General features: G+C 32.2%; 1 protein-coding gene across 1 annotated transcript; it reads left to right on the top strand.

Annotated features, from left to right (window-relative positions):
- Positions 1-480: 480 nt before the first annotated feature.
- On the top strand, positions 481-21,071 carry LOC147071107 (uncharacterized). The gene is made up of 10 exons (XM_085948374.1): positions 481-612; positions 2,044-2,213; positions 5,687-5,850; positions 7,530-7,790; positions 8,259-8,427; positions 12,939-13,075; positions 14,396-14,601; positions 17,103-17,189; positions 18,850-19,025; positions 19,927-21,071. Exons 4-10 carry the CDS (start codon positions 7,724-7,726, stop codon positions 20,084-20,086), a joined length of 1,002 nt encoding a protein of 333 aa, XP_085804500.1. The 5' UTR covers positions 481-612; positions 2,044-2,213; positions 5,687-5,850; positions 7,530-7,723; the 3' UTR covers positions 20,087-21,071.
- The last annotated feature ends 1,103 nt before the right edge of the window (positions 21,072-22,174 follow it).

Raw genomic sequence — 22,174 nt, 5'->3', positions numbered from 1 at the left:
TTTATTTAACTACCTTGAACAGCTATGTTTTTTTCAAATTCTTATTCAGGCATTCGAAAATCCAAAATGTAAATCCGTATCGAATCTTTTCGTAATAATCCTTGAATTGAGTGATAAAATTCGACCAATTTTCGTATTTATAGTTTATTATAAATAGGATCCACGGTCTCTCAGTATTAAGAACTGAAAAAACAACCATAATTTTTATTTTCTCTTCACAATTGGAAGAACTATTTGAGCTAGTACTTTCGATTAATGACAAGTCATGACATTAGCATATTTTCTAAGCGTGATGTCTTTAAATTTGTCAACGTGATATCGTATGATTTCACGTAACTTATCGTTATCACTAACAGTCTGTTTCTGGCCTAATACATGCCGAAAAAAAAATGTGAGTTATTCATTTTATCGACATTCATAAAACAGATCTAATATATTTTTGGAGACTAGTTTACTGTCTGTCAGTGTGTGAAAATGTTATGTATTTGGCAATAACTATTTTAAATACTTTTTAAATACAAATTTCAGTTTTACTACTTACTACACTATTTAAAGTGGCAATGGATAAATATTTTTATTTAGTTTGGCTTAGTGTCATAGTTTCAGTTGAATGTAAGTATATTATGTATAACATAAATAAAATATTAAAATAATAATATATTCAGTGCTATATTTCGTCTTGGTGCGATATAATTAATTTTGGCTTCAAATTAATTGGTTAGTATAATATATATGCATAAATAGCAAGTATTTTATTAAAACAGTGCCAATTATTTAATATCAACAGCAGATTATTGGTAAATAATAAAATAATCTATATGAAAGTATTTTAATCAGCATAGGGAATTATTTAAAAACCTAATGGTAGGTATAAAATTAGTTTCTCAGAAAATAGTCTAATTTGGACGGATTTTTTTCTGCAATAATAATTTATTTAGCAGCTTTCGTATCATGTTTAATTTAGTATGATAGGTAGTATTCGTCTTGACTGGCTCTTTAGAACAGGTTGTGCTTCGGCTGTTACAACCGAAATAGTATTTATTTATTGTTTTTCTCTAATATCTCATCCCTTCGCCCGTTTGGTTGGTATTACCTCAGAATTATGTGCGTAGTGTAAATTAATCATTTCACATATTTTTTCTTACGATTTGACCAAATACACATATTTCAGTATATTATAGGAATCCATACGTGAGCTCAATTTTATTATGTACCTACGCCTGTTTGCAATAATTACGATGGTTTTGAAAGTATTCAAACTACCTACAGCTTGTTATTTCTCTAAAAGCACCGCACTGCACACACAGCACTGCAAATCATCGCAGGCTGCGGTGCCATGTAACCGCGTTTACATGTAAAATTGTATGTATTGTCATCTCTATATTTAGTACATCTATGGTCACCTCCAAAGGGAGCGAGGTAACTTTAGGTCCCCTTGATTATTGGCATGAATTTTTGTATAAGTTGAAGTGCTGGGTACTTCGGGTACATAATATTTACAACATCGGATATTGCAGAGAGAAGCGGTGTAATTTATTTTCAATAAAATATTAGTGTACAGGTTACAGCGCATTTGCTAATAAAATATTTATAATATTGTAGTGTTTTTAAACATGTCGATAAACAGCGACGAGAGATGGGATGAGTTCGTCTCTCTCTCTACCTGCCCTCTGGGGACGCAAGTCTTTACTTGCCTGTCTGCAACACAAATTTTATCAAAATTTCGTCTGAGCTCAACAAATTATTTTTCGGACAATATTATTATTCTTACTTATCACTCACTAATTAAAAACTACAGCTAAACCAAACATGTTTTTCAATGTTGATATAATTTTTAATCAAATGCATTTTTAAATCTATGTCTTGTAGTCAACCCTGATCCTATTTATGTGAGACAGCTTGATTACAATTCCGGCCACTTTATGGTTTTGGAGTAGATTTTCCTAAGGGATAACTTTTTATTGGTGTCATTATGCAATTCACCTTATTGATACTTTGCTCTACTTCTATAATACGTTAACTCTTATATTTTTTCTGTTACAGCCCAGAGTGACGCACAAGCCTATCCATCACGTTTAACAGTTTTTTCTGGAGGAAATTTTTCTATTGAACTAACATCAAGTAATTTCAACTTTGACGATATCTACATGTGTATTATATCGTTAGAACGATATGATTTAAATACAGAAATGCTTGTAAACTCTACATATAAAGTAAGTTATATTTTGAAATATTTTTAAGCAAGTTTTATGAATGAATTAATACTTTCTTTTATTTAAATATTTGCGATAAAAAATTATATTGATAATCTCTGTGATCCCAAATTTGACAAGAATTAGGTATTTTATTATTCAAAAATCGGCAAAATTTAAACATTATATGATAATTCTAAAGATATTAATTATAAGCTATGTCTTTGACCATTCAAGTGTGATAAACATCCTACGAATAATGATTGCTTTATAATAATTATTGACCTAAGAATAAGGTAGTGTTTTTTTGAAATACGCCATTTCTTTTGTCATCCCCCAGTAGTTAAGCTACAATATACGGCCGTAGCCATAAATTGACAAACTAAAATTGAAATAGGGAGTAAGATCATGTTAATGCGCGTGTTTGAACATGCACCGTTAAAAAAAAAAGATTTTTTTTTCGGTTAGTTTAGAATAGTTTTGTACGTTCTCAGTTTTAATTATTGATCACTCTGATTGTTATAACACGTGAGCTTACGTGACGTGACGTCAATCTGTTTCTAGCATTAGTGACATCTAGTTACTGAATTATTAGGAGACATACAATAATAAATCATAAAATATAATTAGGAAGGAGAAATAAAAAACATTGTTATGTTTTATAAAAATCGATGGTTTTAAAATAAATATAAAAAAAACATAAAATTATGAATAAGTCCAAAATGTAATAAATATAACCATAAAGTAATTGGTAATAAGATCGTATGTTCATTCGAGTTCATCTTTACTTTAGATTAAAAAAAAACTTTGTAATACTGTTGGAAGTATTTAATTAATTAAAAAACTTTAAAATGTAAATTATCAAAAAATAAATATTCTCAAATTTCATGTTTCGTATTTATCGCTAGGTGCATCTTGTAGGTAAGAACAGCGATTACCTATTGAACATTTTATTAGTATAATGATTTGATTTCAGAATTGTGATGTAATTGATAGTAGGTACATTTTACCTTTTGTTAATCCTTGTTTTTTTAATGTATTATCTGTATCTAAAACAGCTATTTTCTTGAATGTTTCAAAAAAGTCTGTATAAGGTATAGGGAGTTTATCTATGCTCCTCTCAAGAGTTCCTGTTTTTGCTAGACTCGTTCCCCAGAATTCCAATATGTGAAGGATTCCAGAAGAATGTAAGTGACGTCCCGAGAGTAGAGTTGCCAATTTTTTCTGTGATGATTCCGGGACAAAATAAATAGCTCAAAACTGAAAATCATCATCATTATCAGTCAGCCATTACCTAGTTTTCTGAGGAAACTTTTTTTTATGATAATTTTTTTTTTTAAATATATTTTTTAACTATTGTAGAAACTTACGAATTACATTTATATATATGTACATATACATATAACATAATAATAAAAAATTAAAATTTAAAATCTTATAATAACAAATTTAACGAGTTATTCCAATAATATTTTTTTTCACTTTTTGCTGCAATCACCAATTCTTTCGCAAGTGAGTTCGTATTTAAAAAGTTCGCAAATTTTGCACACGATTCACTATTAAGTCGTATTTGCAATTCCGCCTTTACTAAGTCGATATCCATGTTACTTCCTTCTGGCTTTCGTCCACACACTGTTAGTGTGACTAAATATGTACTCTTTTAGGGTAAGCATTACTCGCAGGGATGGACAAAATGAAAGACACAATTTTCATCAGTTCGACCGATTTTTCATACCTTTTAAAATACTTTTTTATCCTAATCCTTAAATGCCCATCGTTTTTCATCGTTTTGCTCTTTGTTCAGAGCAGGAAAAACCAATCAAAATTTTGTATATTCATTTTTATAACGCATCGATGTCAATTATGATTTGTAATATATTTGGAAAAACGGATAATCGCTCCCATGTCAATTGAAAACATTCTTTATTATTTCTTATTTTAACATACGTTTGAAGAACGTTCAACGGATTTACAAGATGTCAATTTTGGAATAGTTTTCTATAAATTTCCGGGACAATTTAGCATTCATCCGGTATCAGGGACAGCGATTCTAATTCCGGGACAATCCTGGCCAATCCGGGACGGTTGGCAACCCTACTCGTGAGACTCCATACGTCCAGGCAGACTATGTGCCGTATAGATGCGGCACACCGGAGGGGGAAAATAATATATTTTTTGATTAAAAAATAATTAAATTTAGCGAAACAGCAAGCTGTAAATAGAATTAAAATATCAACAACGCGTGTACTATTTGGAAATAAATCAATAGCAAACTCTTTTTGATTTGATGAAAATGGACGACAGACTCTGGTAAATGTATTTATTTTATGATAAGCACAAATAATATCCAAATGTTGACGATACTATGACGATAATAGACGAGACATAATGACTTAAGTTAGTGATTTATTTCGTAGTAACGACCTTTCACGAACTCCTTTTTTGTGTACAGAAAACACTGACCGTAAAAATAATTAATCTGAAATTGGTTATAGTATTATTAGGAAAGCTTTAAAATATAGCTTTTAATGAAAAAAACAGTATCTCCCTACCTTTTTACAATTAATAATCGTCAGCTGAATGCAGAACTATTCTCACCCACATTTGATTTTTTTTACGAGAGTTACTGAAGTAACCTATTTATTATTTTTATGGATAAATGTATATATCATATTTTAGTAGGATTATTGAAAAAAAATGGTGCATACACTTGTCTATATAAATAATAAATAACTGAACTCTGCTGGAAAATATTTCAAATGTTAGCTAGAATTATTTAGTTCTGCATTCAGCTTACGAATTTATTTATTGTAGTGGTATTAGATTATTATTATCTCATTAAAGCCAAGGTTCGAAGCTTCAAATTGTTCATAATGTTTTTAAACTTTTTTCTAAGTTTACGCGGAAATGCTTCTGGCAATGCAGAGTTCATTCGGTGGATTTTATTTATTAACTGAATAGATTCAGTCAACGCCAAACCTTGAGTTTCAAGGTTTTCCATATTCGTAGGTATGTGGGAAAAATGAGTGCTTATCACAGCTTTTTTTTTATACTACAATCGTAAAGTGCTCCCTTGGACTGAGAAACTGCCATAGCTTCTGCAGTATCGAAGTCATTTACTACACCTTTTATGGCCTCGAAATGCAAAATATAGCGAATATATGCATCATCACTAGATTTTTTTAGGTAAAATTTGCTATAAACGGTGAGAATGGGCTAAATATGCAAATAAACAATATCTAAAAAATAGGTAACACATAAAAAAGTATTTTTGTTATTAGGTATGTTAATAAAAGTAGAAAACCGATTCTGATCCAATGAAGAAATTAATAATACAATAATCAATAATTCCACCAATTTATAAATATGGGGGGGGGGGGTGGGGTGCTAATTTTAGCCTTGGTCTTTTTCTTCTTATTATTATTATATTAGTCACTGGTATATTTGTATTCCTTCAATTCTTTTCTCATATTTAGGTTTTGTTATTTTCATAGGAACAACGACTTTCACCTTACGGAAACGACACTTTTCATATGGTGGGTAACAGGCGATGCCGATTTAGTGTGACGTCGGTTTCTAGTAGGAGCAATGGAGAATGGATAATTACGGAAAACCATTAACCAAGATTATAGGAGTTATTCATATATAAATGTAGAATGTGAGTAGATTCATAAAAATATTAATTATTTTGTAATGTGGAATATAAAAAAGACACATAGGTATTATGACTACATAATAAGCAGTTGTGTGCAGTTCATATACATGATGATGCGGATGCGTTACCTCTGATATAATCAATTATTCCCTAAAATACCAATAAGACACCAAAAACTATTAGAAGTATATACCAGTGAGTTATTAAGTGTGTTTTCACTGTATTCAATGTTAACAATTTGAGGTTTATGTTGTTAATGACAATAAATTGGCTTAATTCATCATGAATGTCATTTGAATTCTTTCTAACTGTTAATTATTATTGAAATATTATTTTTAATTTAAGCAACTTAAAGTACCCAAATAGGGCTATAATAATATTCTCTGAAAAGCTAAATAAATATAATTGCTTTATTTTTAAACAGAGAATTTCATTTAGATAGTTAATTAATTGTCCATAATATGTTCAATAAAATAACTTTTCTCTACAAGATTTATTTGTATAAATAATATCGTCACTGTTCTGGCAGAAGACACTAATTCGAAAAAATTACATATTGAGTTAGTACCAAAATGTTCCATATTTCAAACTTTACCGTCTGGAAACCTTCTTAATAAATAAACAGTCTTTATTTTAAAGTCATCCTTTTTACGATTACTTAATAAACTCACATGATAGACCATTTCAAACATTTTAACAACTTCAAAGTCAAACTACTTAAAACTAGTATTCTCCAGTTAGTGTGTTCTGCCAGAACAGAGACGATATATAAGTAATATTGTTGTATTTTGTCATGATTATTATTAAACTAAGTGAAATTAGTAATATATAACAATATTGTGATTAATTAATACAAAGTTTTACATGGACATAATATAACATGGAAAAAATCATAAAGCCCTATGAAGTAATAAAATTAATTTTCCTGGGGCGTAATGTCTTAAAATCAACTATTCGAACAATCGGTTTTTCTACCAACGGTTTCAAGAAGGGAAAAATTTAACAATAATTGTCCAACATGCAACATTAATATAATATTCCAAGAGATTGTTAGGTAGAAGCAATATTTTCTTAATTTTTAGGTGACCATAATTAACAGCCATTGAAAAGGTCAAACAAAGTGATATATTATAACATACATAATTTGAAAACATCTCAGATGTGACGCCCGACGAAACATATTGTACCCATATGCTTTGAATTCGCGCCAATGTGCTTTGCCAATTAAGCAATGGATGTCCTATCTAAATAAGACGAAATTATCAAATAGTTTTACATCTTGAGGTGCTTATCAACTTGCGGTTACTTTTTGGCTATCGGCTTTTATGTTTTTAATTAAACAAAAGAATCAATTAAGTACTAAACTATTCTTTTCAAAGAATTTTTCTAGTAATTATAATAATAATTCTGATACGTTTTCAAAGTATGTATGTTCAATATCAAGAATGTAATATTTATTACCAAATCTTGTGAACTATTTGTTGGATTAAAAATATTTTGTAAACGTTTTATATTGTATACTTAATATAATAAATTAAATATAATTCACAATGAGCGTAGGTATTTTAAAAATATTTTTTCATAGGTAGGTTATATATCTTTACAGATTATGTAAAGAATATTTTCTTTAAAGAGTAAAAAAATCATAGGAATATTCTTTTTTTCCTAACTATTTTCTTCAGCTCCCCCCAAAGAAGCAGAGGAAATCCTTGAAGCAGAGATTGGATCGTCTGTTCTCCTTGACTGCTTAAAAAATTCCTCCTCAAAACCCTACATCTGCAGCATTTTTAGCAATTCTGGAAAGCTTTACAGTTCCGAGTGCTCCTTCAGACTTGATCCAGTCAAAGTGAATGATATTGGAAACTGGACGTGCGTTATGGATATTGCTAGGTCTATAAATCAGATCATCCACACGATTATCTTGGTGGAGTCAGCTGGGATAAGTATGAATTACATTAAGTAACTGCTAATATGCCGCATGAAATGACATTAACTTAGGTTATATAATATGTCTTATAGTTTATCATTGAGTGCGATGCGTCTGAGCAATATTGTGTTAATTGCACGCATAACGGGCTCGATTTGGATATTCACATTTGTTACAAATTATTAGTGGACGTCTCCTGTATTACATTTAACGTACAATGCTGCCCGAGTACCGCTGGACAGCGGTGGCGAACCTTTATGTGCGTATATGCTAATAGGAATTGTTCTATTTTGGCCAAGGAGCTCCAAGGAACCATCCAAAATAACATTTCACGATCGAGGACAATCGAGACAGATAATCGGCTTGAGAGTTATTTGGCCTTTGAGTGAAAGATATGAATTTGTGACAAGCTATGAAATTTTCTTCAATGATTTTAATATGAATATTGTAACCTATTTGAATAATCATCTATATTCTTTTTCAGTCAAAGGAGGAGTTAATAGTTCAGTAGAAATAGAAGAAAATAGTATAGTTCTCAAATGCAGTCTTACCAAAACAACTTTCATAGTCAATTGGTGCAGAGCCATATCCCCTAAAGGAAAAATAATATTAATCAATGAAGGACTAACTACTGGTAGATATTCTTCCACACAGTAAGTTAAATCAATATTTTTTATCCCGAGCTCTTGAGTATAATCCAGTCTCGTGTCCCTACTCGACATACGAAATATGGTCACACATTTGAAGTATTTTTCAATATTAAGGGCTTATTCTTTCTAACAGTTCGTCTATTAACATGTTGATTACATTCATTTAGGTAATCAAGCATTACAAGAAATGAACATGTTAGTACTTAGTATTTAACATGTCCTTTTTTATAAAAGAATATTTCATTGAAAAAACAAACTATATAATTTTGAAACCCAAATATAAATTATTAGAAAAAAATATAAAAATTTGAGCCGAACTCACATCTTTCACATTTCGGTTGAATGGCCTTATTACTTGAGCAATCAAATCCGCCAATTCAAGTCCTATTCAGTTCAACATTTATTCTAGAATTTTTCTCATTCCTAGGTATGTTTCTGGGGTTTCATAAATCTTGTGTAGGTTCTGACATCTCCCGTTAAAAGTCGATGGCGAAAAGTTGGTTCTTTCCTCGCTTTTTTTCGTGTTTTTTTTTTATCATCTGACATATTTTGGGGACTTAGGAGTGAACAAATAAATACACACCGGAATTGTAGTCAGAAACGGCGAGGCTTATTTACGTTAATATCTACGAATGGTTACATTTTTATACAAATTTTTTTCAATTTAATTTTGGCGGATAGTGAGGTTTACACTGCTTACTGCGTTGCTGTCAAAAATGCTTCCATACACTAAAAACAAGTCGAATACCTACCACCTATGTAGTTTATTTGTTTATTCAATACCTACCTACCTAGTTTTATTTGTAATTGTGTACACTTGTAACGGCTAAAATATTATTTAAATAAATGTACCTAGGTACCTATTATTAAGTAAGTACGGTAGGTATTATTTTGTGCACAAAACAATCTCGCAAGTTCTGTTTTTGTAAAACCAAAATTATTTATTAAATACTTTCAAATTGAAAGATTTAATAATATAAGACTACATTCTCTTAAAAAAATAGTTAGGTGTTCTATTAGTATTTTTATATTCTTGAAAAAGCATAATTTTTAAAGGTATTTTTATTTAAGTTTGTAAGAAAAAGGTTTATTGAATGTGTAGTTGTTGCCATACCAACCAACATAAACAACGCTCGAACACGTCCGTTGGTTATAATTTTTTCAATTTTGCTGATGTCGACGAAACGAAAGAACTTCAGTTCATTGAAAATCTTCAAGATAGATGCGGAATACTGAGCCAAGTTTATTTATTATTTCAGTACTTACTTTAAATATATATTTTGTGGTTTATTTTAAATATAAAAATTCTATTTAACAATAATTCTTCTAACTAAAAAAAGTAATCAATATGACTACAAATAAACCCTTTAATCTCCATCTATTTTCAGAACTAGGTACTTTTCTATGAGTGTTGAGTCTTTTTGCAGCATCAAAAACCATAAGTGAAATCCGTTTTTTCGTAATTTTTTAAAGCACCAGCCAAATTTGCCCTGCATTTTTATATAAACAGTTACTGCGGAACTCATAGACTAATGCTTCTGTCGCGCCAAAATAAACTGCCGCACGAAGCGGTAAAAATGCGGCGTTGCCATTTTCGTTTTTTTAACGGCATTCAGACAACGTTGCCGGTTTGATATTTAACATTATTTATTTATTTTCGCAATCAACCTTTACTATTTGTCGGCTTAATAATGGTTTGGGCTTTTCTAGATCCACAGAGACACCCCAAATGGGGACCATTCGGGAGTGTAACAGTACCTATATTATTTATTATTATTAATGTATTTATGTAAGTTTTTATTTATATTATCAATGTCATTACAACTATTGGCAAATGCGCCAGGTAGAAAAAAGTGTAAGATCATCTGCGTAAAACAAATAATAAAACTATGGTAAGGGATGGATGATGGGGTAGGTTGATTTCAATGACTAGAAGGATTGTGCGTGATAAAGTAAGACCCAATTTATTTTTCTTAACCATAAATGATACAATTATTAATACAGACACGTACTATGATATTTTAGTGATTTTTACAGCTAATAATAATTGCGGAGATGCGTTGGGAGAAAATTATGTATTGTTAGATCGTGGACTCAACTGAATGTTAATTGATTACTTGTGTTGTTAAGTCTTTCGCCCCCTTGGTTTTCATAGTGATTTGAGACAAAATAAATACTATGTTAGCTAGGGGCGAATGACCTGGAGATGCATGTCATTGTTTACTGAATAACCGATCCAGAGTTCATGCCTTTGTAAACAATTCATGGAAAAATGACTCTGTTTGCATTACGAAACCGCGTTATAAATTAATTAATAATATATTTTATTACACAAAGTTGCACTATTTGCATTTTTCCACGGTCGGACAAGTAATTTTCTTGCAATAACAATGACTCGATATTCATGTTCGCAATTCTGAATTAATATAAACAGTTAATTTAGCAAGAAAAATATTATATGTTATTGTAAAGTCATTGTAGAGGCGGTTTTGCTCATCCGACTTCGCTGACCGCAGAGCGTGCCGTTGACACATGATTTGTAACTGATATAAAAAGACATACCTAATAACTTGCTTTCTTACAAAGTAACATAGGTTTTAAGGTACTTAAACAAACTATGATGGTAACTTAAATATACACTCTGCTTGAAGATCCGTTAAGTACTCACAAAACTAAGTTATAACGTTAACAATGTCGTCGAAAAAAAATGAAAAAAAATTTGACCAAGATGAACATCGTATTATAAATGACAATATGATATCGTGATGATCGCGATAAAATGCCTTGAAAATATCTGTATACACAGAACCAGTTTGAATTACTGACTTGTCCAAATATTTGGAGTATAATAACAATAATTTTATTATTATACACTATAACAGCGATTTCCAAACTGGGAGGCGCGGACTAGTGCAAAAGGTGGCCATACACAGCGAGTTAGGGGTCCTGGTTGAGTCTACCACAGACAGTAACTATACGTAGGGATTGCAATACCGGTATTCCAGTATTTATCAATACCGAAATACTAGTTTTAAAAATCCAAATTACTGGAATTTTAGTTATTAATAAAGCACACGCGTTTACGTTTTTAAAAAGGAATTATAAGTTATGTGTTGCTAAAATGCAAATATATTGAGTGAATCCAACGGAGGTGAAAAAATAATATTTTTTTTTTTATCAAATATATGTATATAGTAATTGTCACGATGATTTATCATAATACTATTTCGAAATAGAAAACATCCGTGACAAAAATGTTCAATTACTCTATAATTATTGATGACTGTACAAGCGTTGAATTTAAAAAGCTTTTTCTGCAGCCGTACTTACTTGCACTTGATGAATTTTAGTTAAAATTATCAATATATTCAAATTATTTGTAATAAATTACTAGTTATACAATTATTATGTTCAATACACATTTTTAACAATTTTTTGTCAACATAATAAATGTAGGTATGTAGGTTTTAGTTATAAAATATTATTTCAAAAAGATTTTAATAGCTATTTCTATTGATAAGCACCTACATCTTTTTATTAATGCTTAAGAAATACCGGTTTAATACCGGTATTCAATAAGAAATGCCGAAAAACCAATATTGACATTTTCATTCGGTATTGAAATCCTTAACGGTACGTTAGTAGGCACAGCACATATTATCAGCTCAAACAACCCCATTTAAATCTTTCGAACTCTCAACGGACGTATCCATATATAGTACTTATATACGTCAAGTTTGTGCCAAGCGTCAGAAACTATGGAGGTTAGGTTCGCGAAGATAATAGACAAGGGTGGAGTTTAAATTGGTTTAAAGTCGGGTATACTTGAACGATATTGATACACAAATAATTTTACTTCGTTATTATGAATTTAGTTATTTTTATTAGAGACACATTCATGTAAAATACACTTAGATTCTGATATTTATAAAAATATATCATTTAGAAAATGGTATAATATATACAAATGGTTTTATTTAAATCAGGGTTATCAACATGTATGTATTATTATGTTTTATTCAATCACCAAAACAATATATTGGTATCGAATATTATATTAGATGCTTATAAAAGCATCAATCTGTACTTATTAATATATATGGGAGAATAAATACCTGGCAATTCACAATATATTATAAGGTATTTTAAATTATTAATTTTATTCTTCGCGTTTGCATTTGGTACAGAGGCCATATATTGACCTTAGCTTGAAACTAAAAAGCATACGGATACTTATACTTTACGGCCCGACATCATATGTCACCCGAAAGGCCGAAAACTTTCGGCCTGGCCAAATTTCAACAGTTTTACAAAAACACGGTGGTGGAGGGTCGCAAGCAGTCTGAGCCTGGCGGTCGAACTGTGTGCCAATACTGCTCGTTTATGGGCGTAGCAGATATTATAATATAATATACAAAAGATAACTATATGGCCGCCATTACGTATTGACGTGCAGTTCAACCGGATATTAAATTTTCACATGAATAAAATTTTAATATTGTATTATATTGCAGCCGAGGAGCACAATCGTGTGCTTTAAGAATTGAGTATCCTCTGGATGTAAATTTGGACCATGGCCAATGGAGAATCGACATTGGAAATAGACCTGAAGATTTTACCGGATGTTTCATCAATATACCGAACATCCCACGTAAGCATTATTTCATCATACATATTATGTGCACAGTGGCAGACCACTTTCAGCACCGTTCACTTCTCGCCAAATGGTTCCGCGAACTATCTAACCATGGGAAATACACAAGGTAAATCTGAGGATTCGCTATGGAAGCAACGAGAGGCGAAACGCTGTGTGAACGAGTTTTGATGACAGTCAGGCGCGTCACTTCGGGAAATATCTCCGCATGAAGAATGTACACGGGTGGTAAATAAGGTGGAGCGGCCTTCTATCACCTTACCACTTTGACAACAGCCGATTCTTAACTGGACACTGTAGGTTCACTGTTATGGTTTATTGGACTTGGATTTGTCACGGAGAATTACAGGATACAAGCACATCCTCTGGGAATATCCAAAATTGTATACGAAAAGAAAAGAGTTGCTCAAATCGGCCCAACGAGCTTTCATGAGCCAACTTTATTACTTTAAAAATATTGCGGGTCTTACTGCGACCGTGAAGAAGATAGTCTTTTATTTGTTTATTTATTAATTCACCGTATTTCTCTCTCCCATGAGCACTTTTTGTTACAGTTTACACAAGACCATAGTCTTTAGTAACCGCCCATGCCGAGCGGCTTACGCATCGGCTTATAATGTCTTGGGTTCCACGTTTGAATTCTTGGTCTGGAAAATACACATATTATTTTAATTTTAAATGCACAATGAGTTAAGAAATTGACATTGTCAAAAAACTGCTGATGCTTCATAACCAACCGTAGGGCCTCGTGATATGCTCGAATAATACCGAGTGTGGTGGGGTTGAAGAAGTCTTTGTATGTTCTTCCAGCAAATAGCTGCGAATATAATATGGGCTCATCATGACGTCATGTATCCTACGCATGTTTATTTATTCACGAAGAAAGGTTTGACCAACAATCTGAACAATCAACTACAACTTTCAATGATTTTTATCTCAAAACTAAATTTCTATTGACAGTAACCTTTACTAATTGTATGGTGATAAAATGTATGTCAAGCCATCTTCAGCTTAAATCAGCGGTCGAAATGGAAATATTTACGAACCGGAGCGCACGACAGTTTTCTGAAGATTTTTACATAGTAAAGTTATCAAAGTGAGTATAATATGTATTTTTTTTTCATAAAAATAAGTGTGTTAGATTTTTTTATTATATGGCCTATCCAGCTCAGCCGGTAAAATTATTTATTCCACGAGACGGAGCGATAATTTTACCGATTTCACGAACAGGAACGGCGCTCCGGTACGTTCCGGTCCATTTCGAGCCCTGGCTTAAATACATGTAATATATTTAGTACACCATTTTTTTAAATTCAGATATTAACAACCCATCACCTGAGCCTACTTTAGTGTCTATCAGTTCAGCAATAGTGAAGTCAGGATCGTCTCTCCGTATCCGATGTGAAGTGCCATGGCCAGCATCCTACTGCTACGTTCGGCGTCCTAATGGACAATTAGTTAAGAATGAAGGGCATCCATTCGAACGCCGGTTGCGCGTGGGAGTTTGTCTCCTAACCGCAGACGTGAGTCAATTCTGGAACTAACAATATTAAATTTGATCAGTATGTACACCATTTCATTTATTTATATAAGAAAAATAGATTTCAAGTTATACACATTTATATTTTTATAGAAATCGATCGAATAAATATAAAAAAACATTAAAACTATGAATTATTGAAATATATTTACAGTACAGTAATATAGAAAACTCAATAAAATATTTTTTTATAATGATCATGACCATAAAATATTATGTAATAATAAGATGGGATCGTTTATCGAATTCGATTTTATTTTTAGCTTAAAATAAAAAATATTTTTCTTGCTGATGTTTTTAAATACGTGTCAGCAGATTATTGATCGGCGATATTAAAATATCTTTTTTTTCGTAGTGTCGAATTATTGTAAAATCAGTAAATATTATTTTATTGTTATTTCCGCGATATTTATATTTGAGTTGTATAAAAGCAAAAACGCCACTGTCCACCTAAGTCATATCGTGAGATATCAAATAAAACCGATGCTGGGGTAATTCTAGTACTTTATACAAACAAGTGAGTCTTAAGTTAACTGTTGTTGATATTAGATGGTGCAGTAGCAAATATTTTTAAGATTAATATAATCCAAATGACTAAATTTAATGATTTTGTAATGGACAGTGTTGAGTTTGAATCTCAACATTCGTAAGTAATACAGGATGGTACGAAACAACAAGTCATTTAATTATATTTAGTTTTTCAGTTGGAAAGTAGTAAATATAAAAAAAAAGAAAATAATAAAAGATTTAAAAGAATATATTACATACATCATAAACGTCTTGTTGTGTTTTAGTATTCAGGCAATAAAATTTTTCATGATATCCCTTTATATCATTCATAGTAAGTGTATTACACATACCTATATCTTTTATTATTATGTTTACACCTTAGACGCTCTGCGAGTCCTTTAGGAGAAAAAAATATTTTTTATTAAAAAACATATTTTTTTTCATACAGTTTTGAAAAATAGGCCAGCAATTTAAATTAAAAGAAAATATTCTAACAATTTTTTTCAAAATATTTTTTTTTCCCGACCATGTCCGATCCTAATAGGATCATATTATGGGCCTCCACAGAGTAGAGGTTTGTATTAACAGATTTTGTTTTTTACGAGAAATGGATGTCAGCCACTTGCTGAACTTATTAGGTCCATACCCTGACTCACACACAAATTGAAAAACAATATGCGTACTTGCCAGACCCAGGATTCAAACCTGGGACCCACGGTGTGATAATCCAACGCTTAAGCCACACGGCCACCGTGGGCGTCAAAATATTTGGGGACATAATAAATAGTAAAAAAAAACAACCCCATAATGTATGTTATCAACAAAAAAACTATTTGATTGCAAACTATGTTAGTGAAATCTACAAATTTCATCATTTATGCCTTTTGCAATTTATTAAAAAAAATATTCTTAAAAAAGTTATGATTTATGAGACACCCGGTATCTCCATACATAAATATGAAATTGAAAACATACCTTTAAGCCTTTTCTTCATTCCTTTTCCACTTTTCACTGTTTATGGACCTCTTCCTGGGCTTCTCATGTAACGCAGGTGTAATATTTTCCTCCATTTCAAAGTAATAACTGATTAATTCCAAAAATAAAGTCCCTAAAAATTCAATGAATCTACTTGCTTCAGCACTGAATAACAACTGACGGCCATTTTGATAATTTCTTATGCTGTCTTTTTGGCTGGTTTAAACAATGGTGGATTTAAATGTCACTACTTGTGGACAGTGGTGACTTTGCATGTAAATCGAATTTATAAATTCAGTTTTAATGGTTTTCTGGGGATATTGGATTTCATCTGTTAAGTTGTACACACACAAAAATATTGAAAATATTTGTACATTCATAAATGTCTTATTCGAATTTTTGTGGACAGTGGCATTTTTGCTTTTATACAACTCATTTTATACAAAAGTCAGCTACTCGTATGTCCATTGACGCAAGTGCCATTTTAGTCGCTGACTCGATCAATCTAATTATTTACTAAGTTATAATGAGAAGTTTATTATTTTGACTCTATAAATAAGCGTATAATATTTCATCGAGATATCACTCGAATATAAGTTCCCGGGCTGTTAGAATCTGATAGTCCCGCATTCCCGCACAACATCCCATTGTACCGAGATGCGGACTTCGGACCCGTAACATAAGTATTGTAACGTCATAACTACTGTAACATACTATTGTACCGACCATTACGCCACAAATAAAACTCGCTCCTGCATCCATCTTCGACTTCTTCATCATCATCCTCAACACATAACCTACGACACCTCGACTACTCTCCCAGTGGCAATCTCCAAATCGAACCCTACATACGCACTTATTAAAAAGAACTTTAAAATGTAAATTATCAAAACATGTCTCAAATTGCAAGCTTCGTATTTTTCCGCTCGGTGGATCTGCTGGGTGGCGTATTGACCTTAATAATATATCCGTGTCTATATAATATTCTTTTTTGTTTAGAATGTCATTTCTGATGACGCTGGAATATGGATGTGCGGTTTATCCTCGAATGACGGTACACAATATGATGTCCTCTCATTCACTAATGCAAGTGTTATTTTACTTTATTTTGATATTTTGATGAAGATTATAGGTATTTTTCTTATTTAGGTATGGTCTTAATATTGAAGCTCGATTTGATATAAATAAAAAGAATTTCAAGTTATACACATTTATATTTTTATAAAAATTTATGTTTTTTACAATTAATATAAAAAATATTAAAACTATGAATTAGTCAAAACTCTCTACGTCAAAAAATAGAAAACTTAATAAACTAAACTTAATAATAAATATGAGTATAAAATAATATGTAATAATAACGTAGAACCCTGCGCCAAATTCACATTTTATAATATTTTTCTTAAATTGTAGGTGACTTACAATAAAAAAAAATCTTTTTAATGTTTTCAGATATATATTTATTAATTAATACAGTTGAAATTGTAAATTATCAAAAAAATGTCTCAAATTGCAAGCTTCGTATTTTTCCGCTAGGTGTCTCTTTAAAAAAGGCACAGTAAAGACTTCACCTTAACACTGCTTACTGTTTTGCTGTCAAAATTCCTCTCCCGCGCCAAAACAAACTACCGTTTTCGAAGCGGTACAAATGCGGCGTTGCCATTCTCGTTTTTTTAACGGCATTCAGACAATGTTGCCGGTTAGATATTTAACATTATTTATTTATTTTCGCAATCAATCCTTACTATGCGTTGGCTCGATAATGGTTCGACGCCCTTTTGATCCACAGAGACATTCCCAAATGTGAACCATTCGGAGGTGTAACAATACCTACTATGTAATCAAAATGTCATATCATTTTTCGATGTTATTTTCGTATCTTCCAAATTTGAAAACACACTGACACGTCAAAATATCGTTTATAGCAGGTCGCGAAAAAAAACAAATGAAAATCATTTTCCTATAAGTATCTACTGGTGTCGTGTTTTCAGATTATATTTGTGTAGTAGTAATTAGTGAGGAAATGTTTCTTGTTAAAACGTACACCAGTGAGCCGATTTCAGATATAAATAATTTTGTAGAATAATAAATGTGATTTGTGATATTGAGTATAAACATATAGAAAGTATTAAACGTCATTACACCATTAGTAAAATTTATGTCGACATTATTATAGTGAAGTATTTACGATAAAAAATTATATTGATCATCTCTGTGATCCCAAATTTGACAAGAATTAGGCATTTTATTATTCAAAAATTAGGCAATATTTACACATTTGAAGATAATTCTAAAGTAACTGATTATAAGCTATGTCTTTGACCATTCAAATGTGATAAACATCTTACGAATAATATTTGCTATATAATTATTGACCTAAGAATAAGGAAGTATTTTTTGGAAATACGCAATTTCTATTGGCATTTCCCAGTGGCTAAGCTACAACATACGGCCGTAGCCATAAATTGACAAGCGATAAATGAAGTAGGAAATAAGATCATGGTAACGCGCGTGTTTGGACATGTACCGTTTTTAAAAATATTTTTTTTTTCGGTTAGGTATATTATGTTTTTTAATTCATTTTTGATACCCCGGACTATGTCGCATTTAGACCTATTGTAGGTTTAAGAATGACCTCTCGACGAAAAGGGACAAAAGTACCTATCAAATAAAATTACGTACAAAAATAAAAAAGGAGCTAATAGGATACATTAAATAATTGCCACTCGTCATAATCAAATTACAGGTGACAGTGGTGACCGAAGCCTTGTACAATCCGCAACCTGGTTTATTATATCAATTGGGAAATGTAGCATTCCTGCTTTGTCGATCGGCGGAAGAAAGACCTTTAAAATACTGCCGCTTCATGACCCCTACTGGAAAAGGAATCTTCATTCAGCCAAATATCTCTTCTGATGCCAGGTATGAAAACATACGTGTCCAACCTCTCGGATTCACTGTTTCAAACTGAGTCCATATGCCTTTTTGTTAACTCAGTGCCACGACATGTTCTTTTTAAGCCCATTCTATCCAGAACCAAATGCAAATTGTTTTTAGGTGAAATGCATTAAAAAAGGTTATTTAAAGTATTTATTATCAATATAAATCAATGATGTCAACCTTTAGAAGGGTCCATTTCGAAAAAATATCCACAATATGGTATTATTGATTATAATGGCGGTTAAAGGGGGTTAATCAAATCGAGACTTCCGGGTACATTATCTATAACTGAGACTCACTCCGCAATTTGAGTCTAGCAATAAATAATCACTATAATATAGTTAGTATATAAAATACAAGTTAGATCCTTGCGCTATTATAACTATTTATTATACCGTTTCTATATTAATCAATAGCTAATAAGCTATACTGCTATGCTATGCATTATATATAATATTTAGAATTCTGGGTCTAAGAGAAATGGGACCAGTCTCAGGAAATAAAAACTAGAATTGAGATCGCAAGGAGTGCCTCTCTCAAAATAAGACGCTTTCTTTGAGACCTTAACCTAGGTCTGAAACTGCGTATGGTAGGATGTTATGACGTTCTCTCAATTCTAAACCAAGAGCTGTCACGAAGTGTTAAAGCTTTAATCGAATGGGAAAGGAGCGAGAAGTTCTGCGTAGTATCAAAACCAGAAAACTACAGTATCTCGGCCAGATTACGAGAGGACAAAAGTACATCATTCCACAACTTGTCATCAAATGAAAGATTAACGGTAAGAGTTGCAGAGGATGACGTCGCATTTCGTGGCTTATGAACGAGTGCAGCTCCACTGATCTATTCTGTATTTGATGATAAATTCGACGGTTTGCAATTTCAGATTTTCTTACTGGGGTATGGGGCTAGACAGGGGTGAATGCGGAATAAGAATCAGTCATATAAAATATGATGACTTCGGTGTCTGGACCTGTGCGGTCACCTTTAAATATCGGTTCCAGGAAGACAATGTCAACATCAGAGTATACAACTATAGTAAGTAGCGCCAGCCTCATTTTTCAATAGTGTCAGCGAGGCGTGAGGATTTACTGCACTGCTGGGGAGTTCGTATTTTTTCCGGCAGGTTCACCACTATCGTTCTACTATGCATACGCAAATATCGCGCAAGCTGCAACTATCAACAGCCTACTTTTAATCAGTTTCTATCCTACTCCTTTTCTTCTTCTTTTTTGGCCATATCCGCCACTTAATTAGAGCATATGGACACCACCTGGCACCTCCAAGATTCCCTGTCACTCGCCAGTCTTTGTGCTTTGTTCTATGTCAAACCAGCATTCCGTAGCTTTACTGTATACACTCTGTAGATAGTATTTAGCGGCCTTATAAGACGCCAGAATCCAGTCGGCTTAAAAAACAGGCAAGCAAGGTTGAGGTTCTCTTCTAGCATACGTGGCCGAGCCAGGTCCAACGTCGCCTCTTCACTTTCAGCGTGACGTTCTCTTATCTTCTCGTTGCTCCTGAAGTCATACCACCTAGAGTTGGTTATTTCCCGAGAAAATCTCAATTCGAGATTCGGGATTTTCAGCAAAGAATTTTCTTAAAAAAAATATGATTTTTTTAAATTTATGTAAGAAAACAGACAAAATAGAAGTAGGAAAACAAAAATAATTTAAAACATTACTTTAAATGGAATTTCAAAAAACACAGACTGTCAATCGCGTATGCTTTTGAGACACAATATTCCCCGCTGTTGCAAAAATTGCGCTCATTTTGAGTCGACGTTGGCTTAATTGTGTTAAATGCTCCGATCAGTCTTTGAACGTTTTGTGTTTTCTGTCCACTTTTTTCATATAAAAAATCATTTTTTTCAATTAACATTTGATAATAAAGAAATCCCGAATTCCGAGAAAAGATTCTTGAGATTCAGGATTTCCCGAAATATTAAAAATTTGAATTCTCAAGATTCGGGATGGAAAATCTCGAAATTTTCTCGAGCATTCCCGTCGAGAAATTCCCAAAACCCAACTCTAATACCACCGCAAACCCAGATTTGTCGCAAACATCTGTTTTCGAAGCTCAGTATACGGTTGCTCCGAGCCTTCATAAGGTGCCATGATTCGCTACCGTAAAGCAGCACTGTCAGAATGCAAGCATCGAATAGGTGGCATTTGGTTTTGACCGAGTACAATCCCAGAGTAAGTCCCAGACATTCCGCATCGAGTTGAATGTTGCTCCAGCCATTCCCATTCGGATAGCTAGCTCTTTTTACAAAATGCCATCTCACGTGATGTGTACCACCAGGTACTTGAAGCTGTCGACGCTCTCGATGTTTTGTCCGTCGCTTATCAGAGGGAAATCTGGATCAGGACAGGTGCTATTACACAACACGTTGGTTTTCTTCGCGTTTTAAAACCAACGCGAGAAGTGTTGTTATGCAACCTGTTGAAAGTCTTTTGAATGCCCGCGATTGAGTTGTCGAATATGACAGCGTCATCGGCGTATTCCAGGAGGCATAGCTTCACCGTTGGGGTAACAGGTATGCCTCGATCGGGTGGTATTGACTTCCTTAGTATGAAGTCAAAGATAATGATGAACATGAATATACTTCTTAGTAGTTTTAATTATTTTGCTTTTAACATAGTGTTTTTTATTGCGGATTGAGAATTATCATGCCTGAGGCTTTATAATATAAAAATAAAAGAATGCTCTTCCAGTTGGAACTTACACGCCGTATTCACAATAATTATATCATTATTTATTTACATGTGCATATTTAAATTACCAACAAATATTAAATAATAATACAATAATTTATACATAAATAATAATATTATAATATTATATAATATATTTTTTCAAAGAACCTTTAATTATTCACAAACGTCTATTTATTTCCGAATTTCATTCGATTTCGTGGCGCCCAGTTGTCCCGGCGCCGAATCGTCTTTGACCCTACCCACAACAAAATAAATTTAATATTATTATTTGATATTTTCAGGTTTTTATACGACGTATCCAATAAATAAGGTGAAACAGAGATAATTATAATCTGTGATAGAAATAACAACACAATACAATCCCAATGCATAGGCTTGATGGAGATTCTCTTGGTATAAATGAAATTTATGAAC

This window comes from Rhyacophila brunnea, unplaced genomic scaffold (assembly GCF_057557595.1).
Source record: "Rhyacophila brunnea isolate RB1 unplaced genomic scaffold, BYU_Rbru_1.0 scaffold_20, whole genome shotgun sequence".
In the NCBI taxonomy this organism is placed as follows: domain Eukaryota; kingdom Metazoa; phylum Arthropoda; class Insecta; order Trichoptera; family Rhyacophilidae; genus Rhyacophila; species Rhyacophila brunnea.
The sequence above is the reverse complement of the archived record's forward strand: the minus strand, read 5'-3'. Positions and strand labels throughout refer to the sequence as shown.

Excerpts from the sequence above, each read along its gene's own strand:
- LOC147071107 (XM_085948374.1), top strand. The coding sequence starts at position 7,724 with ATGGATATTGCTAGGTCTATAAATCAGATCATCCACACGATTATCTTG. Across the intron at positions 7,791-8,258 it reads GGTGGAGTCAGCTGGGATAA|TCAAAGGAGGAGTTAATAGT; the intron begins GTATGAATTACA and ends ATTCTTTTTCAG. Across the intron at positions 17,190-18,849 it reads ATGTCCTCTCATTCACTAAT|GTGACAGTGGTGACCGAAGC; the intron begins GCAAGTGTTATT and ends ATCAAATTACAG.